Source organism: Lactuca virosa, chromosome 2, assembly GCF_052849685.1.
Source record: "Lactuca virosa cultivar CGN04683 chromosome 2, Lactuca_virosa_CGN04683_v6, whole genome shotgun sequence".
In the NCBI taxonomy this organism is placed as follows: Eukaryota; Viridiplantae; Streptophyta; class Magnoliopsida; order Asterales; family Asteraceae; genus Lactuca; species Lactuca virosa.
The window spans coordinates 232,529,373-232,542,095 of record NC_136427.1 but is presented as its reverse complement, the minus strand read 5'-3'; the positions used below and the strand labels follow the sequence as shown (position 1 = coordinate 232,542,095).

General features: G+C 36.3%; 1 protein-coding gene and 1 pseudogene across 1 annotated transcript; one reads left to right on the top strand and one right to left on the bottom strand.

The window, feature by feature from the left end:
• Positions 1-1,092: 1,092 nt before the first annotated feature.
• On the top strand, positions 1,093-3,343 carry LOC145160437 (TPX2 (targeting protein for Xklp2) protein family). Its single transcript, XM_079079624.1, has 7 exons — positions 1,093-2,042; positions 2,144-2,189; positions 2,276-2,368; positions 2,468-2,587; positions 2,679-2,837; positions 2,923-3,017; positions 3,092-3,343. The coding sequence occupies exons 1-7, from the start codon at positions 1,213-1,215 to the stop codon at positions 3,168-3,170; spliced, it is 1,422 nt and encodes a 473-aa protein (XP_078935750.1). The 5' UTR covers positions 1,093-1,212; the 3' UTR covers positions 3,171-3,343.
• Positions 3,344-6,908: 3,565 nt separating this feature from the next.
• LOC145160436 (H/ACA ribonucleoprotein complex subunit 4 pseudogene) lies at positions 6,909-8,991 on the bottom strand (annotated as a pseudogene).
• Between the last annotated feature and the right edge of the window lie 3,732 nt (positions 8,992-12,723).

The following is a 12,723-nucleotide window of genomic DNA, read 5'->3' as shown; positions in this document are numbered from 1 at the left end:
GGAGTATGGATCAGGTCGAGAGGTTAGTTTTTTAGTCTCGTTGAGAGGATTGACGGGGTGGGGTAAGAGTTGGTTATATATATATAGAGAGAAAATTTTATATTGTGTGAATTCTAAATTATATATATGTTATAACATTGTGGGATTGAAATCCCTATGTACTCACCAGGTTTCCAAACCTGACCCACTCAATATTTTTGTATCACAGGTATCGATACAAAGACACATTACACTGAGAGATTAAAGAAATGTATATCATTAATGTAGATGAATGTGAGTTCGGTTTATGCTTATGTGTCTGTATTGACCAGGACATCCCAAATGTTTTAAAATGAATAAAATACATCTCTTCGGAGATGCTTGGATAAAGTATTTATCATGTTTTCTGGGAATAAATTCCGCAACAGTTTTCTTTAAATGATTACTCTGATTTTATTTAAAAAAAAAGGCATAAACGAAATCGGTCTTTTCTGGCCGTGAAATTTGGGGATGTCACATTAAAAAATTAAAATAAACTGATTTTATAAACTGAAAATAGTTTTTTAATACCGAAAATTTAATAGTGTATGACATTTCGGCAAGAATTTATGATATTTCAATAAAAAATAAAGATATTTTAGCAAAAAATAATGATATTTTATCAAAAAATTATCATTATTCAATATAAAGAAAATGAAAAAAATCAATAAGAATAAACGAAAAAAAAAAGAAAAAAAAGTGAAATAAGATTTCAGTAAAAAAAGAAGAAGAATAGGTTGAAAGAGGTTGGAAAAGATAATACAAGTGTTGTGTGGCGCAGCACACGCGCAAAAGCTTTTTACTCCGAAAGACTTCTTAAAAACAAACAGTTGCGAGATGAAAAATGTTACGCATGTGCTGTGCCGCACAGCAATAAAAGGTCTGAAAGGTTTTTTTCAAAAACAAACAAACAATCATCCAATTTGATTGTACAGTGAAACCCGGTATATAGTATGAGTGTACGACGCGTTGACAGGCCCAGCCCATTAACGCCGGCAATTAGATCCGAACACAAACATCCGATGAAACCAAAACTAAGAAAAACTAGCCGTTATCACGAGCGCCCCTCAAACGTTCATATCTATCTTATATTCATTCTTCGCCATCATTCATGATCGTCCAAACAACCAAACCCGTGTTTTATTCTTTCCTTCCCGTTGTACAGCCACTTCCCCGTTTTCCGGCGACTTTAAGATGGAAATGCAAGGGAATACCGCCGGAGCAGTGACGCTCACACCTTCCAAATCAAAGCTTTCACACAAGTCAAAATTGCCTGAGAATGCCAACCCTAACGTAACTAGTCCTGATCCGAAGGCATCAAAATCCCCAGCAATCAAATCGGCGACTAAAGTTCAGAAATCGGGGTTGAAGAAACCGAATCAGGTTGCGTCACCTTCTCCGAGGAACAAGATTCGGGAGAGGAAGTTTGTGGTGGCGAAGAAGAATTCGAAGAGGGAGAAATCTAATACCCCACCATCCATCGATTGTAAGTGCAAAGCTAGTTCTAACTCGAAAAAGTGTTTGTGTGTTGCTTATGAGACTCTTAGGGCTTCTCAAGAGGGGTTCTTTAATATCGGGAGTGAAGTTGCAAAAGAAGAAGAAGCAGAGAAAAACATGACTGAAAACCATAACTTGAACGGACTTGAAGAAAAATTAGGGGAATGTGAGATTGTTGAGGCATCTGGTGTAACAGTCAGTGCAAAAGTTAAGAGAAGAAGGGATAAATATATGGAAGTAGCAAGACAGAGCATTCCCGAAGATGGACGCGGAAGAGTGATGCATCTGGTCAAGGCATTTGAAACTGCTTTGACGTTACCCAAATCCAAAACGGATACTGAGGGCGAAGAACAGAACGAGGAACTTGAAGGCGAAGACACCAGAAAGATTCCGAAATGGGAATTGCCCGGGTTGAGACCCAAAACTCCGGTGACTGAATTCTCTTCTCCGGATCTTTTCCTCACCCCGGAGAGCTTGGGATTAGATTCACGCGCTTCTTCTTCTTCATCAGGTAGCAGCCATGAAAGGTTGGTGATCCTGAACTTCACGTATTTACTGAAAACGAGCTTTAGATTTTCATTCACTGTTCTTTAGATTTGATTCTTAATGACTTGTGCGTACTTTTCAGCGTTTCAAACAGGAATTCTTGTGGTGGGAGACGCAGCAGACGAAATGTATGCTCTCGTTCTTCTATGGCTTCGTTTTCTTTATTCTGATTGTGAAATTGAGTTATACAACATTAATTTTGTTAATCATATAGAGTTCTGAATCCTCTGCAACTTTTGGTGGTAACCGGGGGAAGAGAAGGACACCCAAAGCCACTCCTCTACAGCCCTTCAAGCTCAAAACCGAGGTTAGCATTTATAATTATAACCTGCGATCATATATTTTCATATCAAACTATTTGTTTGGTTGTATATATACTCAACTGTTATATTACTTGTATATACAGCAAAGAGGAAGATCCAAGCAAGAAGAGTTCATGAAGAAAGTACAGGAGATGACTATTGAACAAGAAAAACAGAGGATTCCTGTTGCCAAAGGTCTCCCATGGACAACAGACGAACCAGAGGTAAGTAAGCTTTTACTCATCATCATAGGTGTAAGATTATAAAGATTTAGCAGTTATCAGTTATCTCAAAAGTGTGGTGAATTTCATTCAGTGTTTGGCAAGACCACCAGTTAAAGAAAGTACTAGGCCAGTTGATTTGGTGCTACATAGCGACATGAGGGCCATGGAGCGTGCTGAGTTTGACCATCAAGTGCAAGAAAAGCTCTCATTCATTGAGCAATTCAAACTGGAAAGAGAAAGACAACAGAAGGTAGATTTTTGACAAGTGTTAAGGTGTGTTGATTTTGTTATACACTTCTTCAATGATGTGCCTTTTCTTCCATTTTGTTGTGTAGTTAGCAGAAGAGGAAGAACTAAAGAGATTGAGGAAGGAGCTTGTGCCCAAGGCTCAACCAATGCCCTATTTTGACAGACCTTTCATCCCAAAAAGGTAAAGTTTAGCAACAAAAAGACAAATGCAATGGTTTTTTTGTGTGAAGTTTATGGTAAAATGTGTTTTTGTAGGTCAGAAAAGCAACCGACTATGCCCAAAGATCCAAGGTTTCGCAACCCTCAGCACAAGAAGATGAATCCTGGTCACTGAGAGAGTCGCTTGCGTACTAGAGCTGAGGTGTACATGATGATGCAGACATGCAGTTAATGTTGCAATTTTGGGTTCAAAATGTGTTTGATTCTTTGGTTTTTTATTTATATTTGTTAAGTTCTTCCTTGAACTTATGCTTGTTCATAGTTATTGTTTTCTATATCTTTTTAACATGGATAGTTGTGGATTCTTGTTGAGTTTTTCGAAAAAGGAAAAACGATTGCGATTGTGGTTCTGGTTGGCAGTTTATGAAAAGGTTATTTTACTTGTAAATGTTTGGAAGAAAAAACAAAATCGAAAACTTGGGGTGAATTTTAGGGTGCGTTTAGTTGCGGAAAAATTGGACGTTTTCTGGAAAAAATTTCCAAGAAAAATGAGAATTTTGAAAACGCGTTTAGTTCATTTATTTTTCTAAATTTTTCACGGAAAATGAAAATTTTCCGTTTTTTAAAATTACAGAGAAGTTGAAAATTTTTGGAAAACCAATAATTATTGTTTTCCACATTTTTCTAATTCCAAAATTTTTCTAAAATGTAAACACACACTCACTCCCACCTCTACCTACCCCCACTTCTACACCTCGAACCCACCACACTCCTACCTACCCACACCCACCCACTCCCCCCCACACACACACACACCTACCCCACCCACTCCCAAGCCCATCCCCCCCCCCCCCCAACACACACACTCACCCCAACCCCCACTCACACCTACACACACACCCCTCCAACACCACTACAACAATCACCGACCTACCATCACCATCACCACCACCACTACCCCATCACCACCGCTGCCGCAATCACCACCACCGTCGCCATCATCGACAGCCCCCCCCCCCCCCCCCCGGTCGTTGTCCCCATCCCCATCCTACCACCGCTACCGTTTTCTAAAAAATAAAAACCGATAGAAATATACACATCTAACCGCGTTTTCTATTTTTCTAAAACTGAAAATAAAAAATGAATAAGTTTTAACTAAACGCGTTTTCTAAATTTTCAAATGAAAACGAAAAACGAAAACTGAAAAGGAGAAACGAAAAACAGAAAATGAAAACTATTTTTCCGTAACTAAACGCAACCTTAGTTTTCAGTTTTTTTTGGAAAGTTTAAGAGGAGTAGCATTTCAGTTTTCGCAAATGGTTAGGCGGTCGTGTGCTAAGCGGCGCCTAACAATTTACGATTAATCTCCTCCTATTTAAAAAGGTCTCCAACTAGTTGCCAACTAATCACAATTAGACAAATTATTCTCTAGTCGCTAATCGACAGATTTAGTATCATCTAACGATTTTTACAAGCTTGGTTAAAACTGAATTGAATTTTCGTTTTCTATTTTAGAAAATTTAAAACGTGTTTGGATTTGTATTTTGTTATATCAAATAATTACAAGGGCGTTATTAATCTGTAAAATTACATACTGTAAATCGTTATTGTATAATAGTAAAATTATAAAAATTGTCCCTAAGACCCTAAGTATAAATTATTGTGAACGATTAGTGTGACCTTAGCTTATTTGGTAGAACTGTATGACTTTAAAGTCAGTTTATATGTCAGAATTATTTAAATAATTCTTGATTGGCAAGTGTTTGAAATATTGTATCATGTCCATAGCTGATTAGTTATGCCAATTCCTTAGACTATGTTTATCGATGTTGTCCACCAACAGATCATGTTTACAAGACAATAAAAGAAAACAATTAAATCCAAAATACTTCCAATCGATCGAAAGAAAAGGTGTCATGTAAACCAAATTTCACGATCACAACGAATACACATGGCAATATTGGATCGCTATCTTTTTTTTTTCTTTTTCGTTTTAATAACTATTTATCATATCTAAAAGTATTATATAAAATGTATTGTTGTTTGTGGTAGGTTGTCGATAAATGATAAAAAAAATTGAATTTAGTTGGTTTTATATATGGATGTAAGAAAAAATATCTATATAATGAAAGAATAAGTTGTGACCGGTTGCTGATAAACATAGTCTAAAGAATCCTATGTGGGACCTCATCACATATCAAGATGGGAAATAAAGTATAAAAAACATAAAAAAAAATTAATCAAAAAGGGGGTAAACAAATTTGTTTGCTAAGAAAGATATTTAATAATTATATTCATGTTTTGTTGCACACGAGGAAGATGAAACTAATATAAATGAGGATTTTGAGGCGATGTATGAGTTTGAATGTTGGACGACCAAAATGGAGCAAGTGATAAATATGGAAGTAGTAGAAATGGGATGCCACAATGGACATACATTAGAACATTGTTGGATAAGATATCAAACGTGATAATTAAGAATTTGTTGGGAATGATGTTGATCATTGAAAATTAATAGAAAATAGATTCAGGTTTTATAGAATAAGGAAATGACAACCATGAAGGAAGTGGGAAAATAATATGAGTTAGACATGAAAGAGTTGTCTATTTTCAAATACACGACCTCAGATTGGATGATACGGATATCAGGGTAGTGAAAAAGCACATGTCCCTTATATATGTCTTATTCTTTATAGTGTTTGTATAGTTGCTTCCCTACATTATTTCATATTTTTTCTTTGTTGGTATATGTGTCATACTGGTTGCTGATAAACATAGTTTAAAGAATCCTTCGTGGTACTTCATCACAGATCAAGATGGAAAATAAAGTATGAAAAACATAAAAAATTAATCAAAAAGGGGTTAAACAAATTTGCTTGTTAAGAAAGATATTTAATAATACATTCATGTTCTGTTGCACGCAAGGAAGATGTAACTAATATAAATGAGGATTTTAAGGCGATGTCTGGTTTGAATGTTGGACGACCAAAATGGAGCAAGTAAATATGGAAGTAGTAGAAATGGGGATGTCCCGACAGTAGAGCATTCATTGTTGGATAAAATATCAAACGCGGTAATTAAGAATTTGTTGGGAATGATGTTGATCATTGAAAAAATAATAGAAAATAGATTCAGGTTCTATAGGCAGGTGCAAAGAAGGTTGCCAAAAGAAAAAAAATTTACGGGTGTAGCCGTTGAGTGTTGATGATACAATAAGGAAATGACGACCATGAAGGAAGTGGGAAAATAATGAGTTAGACATGAAAAAATTGTCTATTTTCGAGTACACAACCTCAGATTGGATGATATGGATATCAGGATAGTGAAAAAAGCAGATGTCCCTTATATTTATCTTATTCTTTGTAGTGTTTGTATAGTTGCTTCCCTGCATTATTTCATATTTTTTCTTTATTGGTATATGTTTCATACCGATTTGCTTGTAACTGCTTTATTTCATGTTTATGTTTGTTGTTAGTTGTTTACAACCGTGCACCCGCCTCTTATGTCTCTTTTTAGTTTTTACACGCTTGGGTACATATATACATGCAGTCACCTATGTGAATTGTCGCTCTATCCAAGTTGAAGCATAGCATCTACTCACCTGATATCCTATTCTAATGGGATTCATGGGTCTATTGTTGTGTTCATGTTTAGTTACATTCCCATATTAATCATTGGCCGAATTTTGACAATCAGAAAATAACACAAGGTGCTGATTGGTTGCTCAACAGGAAAAGCCATCAAGAATGAAAAAACATTACAAGCCTAACTTTATATAGCAATCAAGATATGAAAACAAGGTTATAATGTTGTAATTTGCTAGCTCAAATGTTTAAATATTATATTGGTGACAATCTAAAATCAAACTCATACCAAGTGAAAACCTTAAAACAACTTTGCTACATCAAGAAACTACATAAATATCAAAACTGAATTTCAAGATAAGTTAAAAGTTCCATAGGGCCACCAAAATCCTTAAATATCTCAAAAACACATACTGATTAAGCAAAAACAACACATAAACATCTGAAATCAACTCTAACACCACCAAGAGCTGCTACCTGAAATCGTCATCTCCAGAAATATGCAACAATCCATACCATCGGATAGATCTGAATTCAGGAACTTGAAAGTTCCACTCAGGATTCTTGCAACATTCTTATATCTACTCTTCATCTCCATCTTTCTTCTTCTTTTTCTTCTTCTCCTTTTTCTTATCACTTTTACCTTCTTCTCCTTCATCATCACCATTTTCTGCTTCTTTGTCCTTTTTCTTCTTCTTCTTTTTCTCAGACTTATCATCATCTCCATTCTCTTGCTTACCTTCCACCTCATCAGCCTCTTTCTTCTTCTTTTTCTTCTTCTTCTCCGTACTCTCACCTTCCACCTTTTTAATAACTTCTTCTTCTTCTTCAACCTTCAGTTTCTTCACTGGTGTTTCTGTAACTTCTGCATCTTCCAATTTCCTTTTACGCCCTTCATCACCATCTTCTTCACTATCCTTATGTTTCTTCTTCTTCTTTTTCTTCTCACTATCAACTTTCACACCCTCTGCACCCTCCACCACAGTCTGCTCAGGTGCGGGGGCAGCAGCAAGACTGGCAACCACTGAATCACCGCCAGTAGGAAGAACAACATTCCTAACCCACTCAGATGGGGTTTTCTCATTCGGTTTTCCATGTTTGCTCAACTTCCCTTCAGAAATCAGCTTCTTCTTCATTGAAGCAGTGGGACCCAACCCCCATTTCCTAGGGTAAGTATCCCTATCCATCACCACCCTCTTGATCTTTGCTACAACCCCATGATCACAAGTGGCCATTACAGCAGTAGTCATCTCTGCTATACCTAAAGCTATGGCTTCCCCCTTGGTAGTCATCAACACCACTTCCTCTCCATTTTCAATATCGTTTTCAAACCTCAATAAACCTGGAATCATCAGCTTAGCACCATAACATATAGCATTCACAGCAGAATCTTTCACCACTAACCTCTTGTAACTAGTCAACAACACCTCCAATGGCATAATCACCCGTCTGAGATAAGTCTCGTCCCTGTAGTTATCATAACTCCATTGTGCATCCATGACATCATGCATGGTTATCATGTTATCTTTCTCACCCATTATCCCAGACCTAACTCTTCTCAACTCCTGCATATGCCCACCAACGCCCAAAATCAATCCCAAATGAACACACAGAGTTCTTACATAGGTACCAGCCTCGCAAGAAATCCAGAACACAACCAAATGCTTCTCGGCGTCATACTCCAAGAGCTTGCTTTCGTAAATGGTCCTAATTCGAAGCTGTCTCTTAACAGCAGAAATCAATGGTGGCCTTTGAAAAACCGCACCTGTTAGTGTCTCTAGTGCCCGAGCCACTTTGGCTACATCAGGCACGTCGGAATGGAGTCGAGCAACACAGACATACTCTTTTCCAGCACCCTGTTGGGATTTAACTAAACGAGTGGCTCTATCTATGCAAACAATTAAGTTTCCAGTGACTTTAGGGTCCAGAGTACCGCTGTGACCTGTTTTCTCGACACGGAGGATCCGTTTGATCCAAGCGACGACCTCATGGGAACTAGGATTAGCAGGTTTATCAAGGTTAATAACACCGTACCTGATGTATTCAGCAAGAGGACGTTTGAGAGGTGAGTAACCCGATGGGAGAGGAGTGTAGTGACCAGTTCGTACATTGAGTCTATCGTAGTTCTTAAGAAGAATCGGCCATTCAGAAGTGTCGATAGCTGGTGTGAAGCTCTGTGGTTTGATCAGGTAATCGGCGGCTGCGGTGGCACCATCAGATATTTCATTGGTTGCCTCGGTATCCTTCGACTTGCTCTTCTTTTTCTTCTTATCAGAACGGTGGAGGTCGACCTCGGACATGGCGGCTCTTTTTGGCGTCGGTGGTGGAGGGGGTTAGCCGGAATGAGGTGTGGCTAGGGTTTTGGAAACAGAAATGGGTTTAGGGTTTTGAGGTATTTTAACAAGGAGCGTGAAGTATGTCGCCATTTTATTCACGTAAATAATTAGTTTTTAATTGCTATATTTTTAGGGGTTTTTTTTTATTAATTGAAGTATATATAGTTTTATCATAAATGAAATAAAAACATATTTTTACAAAATGATCACAAATTTGCAACATTGTTTTTTATGGTAAGAAAAACATTTTTTCGATGAAACAAGCATATGTTGATTATTTTCGTAAATTCAATATAATTTTTTTTTATGAGGGAACAATATTAGTTTGAAGAGAAACCACTATATCGAGCATGGTCTTATAAATGTACAAGCTTTTGTCTAACGTCTTCTTCCTCTATTAGTCTTAGTTAGGTGTAAAATACATTATTAAATGGGTTCATTTGAAATATATATATATATATATATATATATATATATATATATATATATATATATATAATTCTAAACATTTGACAAATTTGATTTTATAATAAAAAAATATATTGAATTATTAAAATTAAAGTGTTTTTTTCTTTTTTAAATTTAAATAAATAACTTAGATAAATAAATAAAAGAAATTAATGAAACTTTTATTTAGTAATTTTGAAATTAAAAGAAAAGTTCATTAAGTAAATTAATATTCATTTATTATTACATTTAAATATTATGTGGAATTAATAATATAAAAAAAACCATAAAATGACATATGGAATAAAAAATTAATTGAAAATAACTACAAAATGACATTTGACAAATTGAATGAGAGTGTGACAAGTGACAAAAAAACATTCATTTATTAGAGAATGATATATGTTAAAATATAGAGTTTAGGCATTAGGAATGCCTAATGAGTAATATCATAATTTATCATTTTTAAAGTCAAATTACTTTACACATTCCTTAAACTAATAAGAATCCTCAAAAATCTTTTTAAAACTGTTATAGTGAGATAAAATAATTATTTTCATTAAATACAATCATTATTAAGCTCTTTACAATACTCCTTAATCATTGATCATTAATCATCCTTATTAGATATTTGTGTATAAAACATAAGTCTTTAGTCATTCATCAAAAGATTCATTATCATAAGTATAGTTTTTTAATATCTTACAATGTTTAGAAGTTTAATATAAGCGTCATTAGTATTATAACATATGTATATGGAAATGTAGTATGCTTCTATCCCTTCTCAAGCCATCTCATGTCTAGATTCTCAGTAGTCTTTAGTCTTAAGATATCTCTTTGAAGCCTATGTAATAGGTACCACAAATCCTAATATACATCACTCCCTTTTTAGTTTTCGGTATTTTTTTATACAAGTATCAAATCATCACAAGTATCATACATGAGATGGACATCCTACATGTACAAGTGAGACATAACTAGAATGTCATCGCTAATATTAAGTCTGTAGTATTTCATCTGCAAGTAGTCATAATACTTGATATTTCACTAAGCATTAAACTCTTTACCTGTCTTAAATGGATGCATAGGTTCATGAAGAAAATCGTTTTCAAAACACTAGTCATTTAGTCATGGTCAAAATAGATTCAATATATCATTTTCGTGGATGCACATATGTTTACATGTAGTAATTCACATAAAATGTAAGATATGTAATCAACGGTAATTAATTACCACCAAGTGGTTTCAAAATTGACAGAATACCCCTAAAATATGTAACATCTATTGCAGGTACTCGATCTTTCAATGTTTGAATTATTTAAGAATGAAAAACCCAAATTTTAAGAGAATCACGATGTGAGAGTTAGTGTCTCACGACGTGACTTTAGGCGGAGACACGTGGCCATCTTAAGGCGCACAACGTGACACATATGTGTTCACGACGTTACACATAGGTGTTCACGACGTGACACATAGATGTTCACGTCGTAAGATCAGGCTAACCCTAATCTCATGTTTTGCTCCCTAATTAAGTGAAGTGGGAGGCCAGGGTCTGCATACCCTCAACCTCCATCGCCTACTTCATGCCCAAAATGTTCTTAGCCTCCATTAGTGACCTTAAATAGCTTATTTGGTGGTTTTTGGCCCTTGGAAGAATAAGAAGAAGACTCATTAGGTGTGTTTTTTTGGCAGTAAAGCTCCTACCTCATCATCTTGTTGTGCTTTTGGACGTTTGTGTAACACTTCATTTGAAATTAAAAAAAATCAATCAAATAAATAGTAAACTCTAAAGCCCAGATATGTAATTTTATTATTATTTTATAGCCAAATCAATAATATTTAGCAGGGTGTTGGATTCGGGGAGCCAAATGATATGATTTGGATTTTCGGGGGTTATAGTGTAACTCCAAGATTTTTTTTGTAAAGATTTTCAGAAGTCAGGGGCTGTTTGGTAAGATTGGGACTTAAATTCAAAGGATATTGAAATGTCGAGGGCTGAATGGTAATATTTGGATTTAATTTGAAAAGAATAAGAGGAGGAGGGATTGGAAGTGTAAAATGTGCATAAATTTGAAGTTAAACACGGGTTAAACCCGTCACATCCAATTCTCATTCAAACCCTAACCCCACTTCACTATTCATGGTCGCCACCTTATGCCTCCATCTCTTCAACTGTCGTCGTTCATGATTCTCCAGCCGCACCATCCTTCCTTCTCATTTCCGATCAAGCAAGACCGTCAGGCACTACCGTTCTAGGCCAATTCCTTTGCCGTCGAGGCGAGCTGTCATTCAGCGCCGCCAATTCTCACGCTACCGCCGACAACGAGGTTAGCGAATGGGCGTCCTTCCGCTACTTGTCCGCTGCCAACGAAGCTGTGAACCGCAAGGGCCGACGTATTTTTCTTCTTCTTCTGTTGTTGCGTTGTCACTGATCCGCCGCCGCCTGTGCAATTCGTTGCTGCTCCGGTCATCGTTTGCCACCCCGAGAGGCAGTCGTGTTCGTGTTTCACGTGAGTACGGGTGTTTCTGCTCGTGTTTGGATGCGTATTTCAGATTATATCGGCGTGTGTATGTGCTTGGTCAGCCGGAAATGGAAGAGAACCACCATGGTGGCTACTGTGACATACCCAATTTCACGGCCAGAAAATACCGATTTGTTTATGCTTTGTTTGAAAACCAGAGTAACTTTTTAAAGAAAAGTGTTGCGGAATTTGTCCCCAGAAAAACATGATAAATATGCTATCAAGGCATTTCCGAAGAAATGTATTTTATTCATTTTAAAACTTTGGGATGTCATCGTCAATACAGAAACATAAGCATAAACAGAACTTACATTCATTTACACTAGTGATTTATATCTCCTTTAATCTCTCAGTGTGATGTGGCTTCGTATCGACACCTGTGATACAAATAACTTGAGTGAGTCAGGTTGGGAAACCTGGTGAGTACATAGGGTTTTCAACCCATAATAATAAAGTTATTATGTTTTATCATCAAACAATTAACCCATTTACCCATCCCCGTTATCTTCTTTATTTCTTAAGGATTTACCTTAAGAATTATCTACCACTCATTCCTAAGGATTTTTCCTAAGGAATAGGCACGAAGTACATCGTCGTCACGGTTTATACAATAGGCACTAAATCCATAGTTGACAGGGTTCATCCAACGGGTGCTAAGTCCATAGCTCATTTATCGACAATATTATTTTTTGGAATCCACCCGAAAATACATGTCAATGGTTTTTTAGAGTACACCGGTGAACACGACGTTCACAACATCTACAGGTTGCGAGCCTGCTAGTGTTCCATTGGAGTGTCTAGAATAGTCCGTGGTTGTCGTTCATACTCTGCTAGATGAC

Coding starts and splice junctions, on each gene's coding strand:
- LOC145160437 (XM_079079624.1), top strand. CDS start 1,213: ATGGAAATGCAAGGGAATACCGCCGGAGCAGTGACGCTCACACCTTCC. Junction 2,588..2,678: donor GGACAACAGACGAACCAGAG/GTAAGTAAGCTT, acceptor AATTTCATTCAG/TGTTTGGCAAGACCACCAGT. Junction 3,018..3,091: donor AGACCTTTCATCCCAAAAAG/GTAAAGTTTAGC, acceptor GTGTTTTTGTAG/GTCAGAAAAGCAACCGACTA.